The sequence below is a fragment of the Haplochromis burtoni genome, unplaced genomic scaffold (assembly GCF_018398535.1).
Source record: "Haplochromis burtoni strain Fernald_Lab_line unplaced genomic scaffold, NCSU_Asbu1 Contig_43, whole genome shotgun sequence".
Lineage (NCBI taxonomy): Eukaryota > Metazoa > Chordata > Actinopteri > Cichliformes > Cichlidae > Haplochromis > Haplochromis burtoni.
In genome coordinates this window covers 2,719,410-2,721,526 of record NW_024582404.1, presented here as the reverse complement: position 1 = coordinate 2,721,526, position 2,117 = coordinate 2,719,410, and the positions used below count along the sequence as shown (strand labels likewise).

The window sequence follows — 2,117 nt, the reverse complement described above, 5'->3', positions numbered from 1 at the left end:
CATTTGACTGCAGATCAAGAGGTCTCTGGTTCAATTCCAGATGCCCCCTGTGGGGGGCTCAGTGTGCCCTTCGGTCTCTCTGCTGTAGAGATGATCGTTGGTACTTTCATCTATTGTCTCAATATGCAAATCTATGAAATGTTGAGGAGTGTGTGCTGCAGCTGCCCAGAACCCAAAGTGCTGATCTTCACTCAGTAATTTTCAGCATTCTGTAACAACAGCCAAGCAGAATCATGAAGACTGTGATAAACAACATTTATAACATGTTTCCTGTTTCACTGCACAATAAAAGACAAGCTGTTTTCATCACAGCAGGAACATTATTAGAGTTTGTTACAGAGGCGTCACCTTTACTGTAACAGGCTGAGCTCACAGGAGTCCCAGTCGATGTCAGACTGAACTGCAACATAATCGACAGTTTTTAGGAGATGAGTTTTGTTACTGTCACTTGAGTTTGGTCTGTTTGGAGGTCACAGCTGGATCGGTGAGCTTCACAGAGCTGTCCGCCTTCAGACTCGACGGTTTCCTGGATATGAAAAAAACAGAAGAAGAAGAAAGTCAGGTGACATAAAACACTTAAAGCTAACAAAGGGAAAGCTCCAGAGCAGCAATGTCAAACTGCTTCAGTGGCCACCTCTCTCCATCACTGAGCCAGTCTCAACTTTACAGCATTTAAAACATGTTTTTAATAACTAGTTTATTTTGATGCTGCTGAGGCTTCACTGACAGGTGGATGCTGACACCAGTCGCCCTGCTACGCCTCCATGGTTGTGCCATTTGGAACAACCTGCTTTTCTTTAATATTCATCAGTGTGATGCTCAGATTACGTGTTTCTGTTTGTTCTACAGTTTATGGATGCAGTTTGCTGTGGGGAGAAGATAAGTCAGCACAACAACCTCTCATTGCTTTAACACAGCGAAGGCTACAACACCAACACTGAGGCTCTGTCCCTCTTTCACATACAGTCTATGAACTGAACTACTTAAATAGGAGGATGTTGTCTACCTGATATCTAAACTGATGAAGGAATGGAGAGTTTAAATGTTAGGTGTAAACAGCTATATCATATAACTGCAGCTGTAGCTGTGATCAGACATCCCCCTGCAGACCCTGAAGCTGAGCTCTGAGCTCCTCACAAACCTGCTGGAGTCAGCTTCCATCCTGGGGAGCACGTTTTTGTGTTTCAGCGCGGGGCGAGGCACAAAACCCAGATCTCCCGGCCTGTAGCGGGCCAGCTGGAACTGGAAACTCCAATCTGGATCCAGACTTCTTGTTCTACACAGATAAAGATGCAGGATTTCTGTCAGTCGTCGACCTGTCAGGTATTTGCAGACCATCTTAGCGAGCAGTGATTTTATTACCGGGCTGCTGCAGAGTCAGCCGTCTGCAGCTCGTTCACTTTGCCGCTGTCAGCAGCGGAGCTGGCAAATCCGTCTCTGCTTAAAAGCACCAGCATCCTCTGCATCAGCTGCTTCCACTGGTCCACCTCTGAGTCCTGCTGCAGGTGAAAACAAGACTGAAACAGTCTGATTGGCTGAGATAAAGACCTCACCTTCTTCACTGGAGCATTGAACCATCGTCATCGACAGACAAATAAAATGAATTCAGTTTTCTTGCAACAACTTTGTCTTTTACAGATAAATTCCACCTTGTCATAAATCTCCTTTTTTCATTTCTGTATTCTAAAACATAAACGTTAATGAGGCGAATACCTCGTGTGTTCTGTGTTAGCTGAAGGTTTCAGACTTTTACTTTGAAATGATGTCGCTGTCATCTTACCATCAGTGCTTGTCTGAGAGCAACAGCAGCTTCCTGAATGATGTTCTTCATCCTGCTCCTCCTCCTCCTCTCCTGTTGAAGCTCCGCCTCCAGCCGGCTGACCTGAGCTCTGTTTTTACTGCACTGTTCAGACAGAGAGGCCTGATTCTGCCTGAAAGCACAAGCAGAGGGGGGTATAGCTCAGTGGTAGAGCATTTGACTGCAGATCAAGAGGTCTCCGGTTCAAATCCGGATGCCCCCTGAGCAAATGTTATGCCACCCTGAGCTACCTGCCATCATAGTTCAGAGCAGGAGTGGGAATGTGTTTTAGATGTGTCCTTGATCCAACACAGCTGAT

General features: G+C 45.9%; 1 protein-coding gene and 1 non-coding gene across 4 annotated transcripts in view; one reads left to right on the top strand and one right to left on the bottom strand.

Moving 5' to 3' along the window:
- Window positions 1-6: 6 nt before the first annotated feature.
- LOC121814399 (cilia- and flagella-associated protein 157-like) overlaps window positions 7-2,117 on the bottom strand; it is a 9,207-nt gene continuing 7,096 nt past the window's right edge. For 2 of the 3 annotated variants that reach the window (XM_042220131.1, XM_042220132.1), the window contains exons 6-9: window positions 1,781-1,931; window positions 1,363-1,499; window positions 1,142-1,276; window positions 7-526 (exon numbers count right to left, since the gene is read on the bottom strand). In XM_042220131.1, the coding sequence (XP_042076065.1) occupies window positions 445-526; window positions 1,142-1,276; window positions 1,363-1,499; window positions 1,781-1,931 (505 nt within the window). In that variant the 3' untranslated portion in view covers window positions 7-444. The remainder of the gene's footprint in view (window positions 527-1,141; window positions 1,277-1,362; window positions 1,500-1,780; window positions 1,932-2,117) is intronic. The other variant, XM_042220133.1, reaches the window with a different exon arrangement.
- Window positions 1,950-2,021, top strand: trnac-gca. Its single transcript has one exon. It is a non-coding gene; the product is annotated as a tRNA-Cys (tRNA).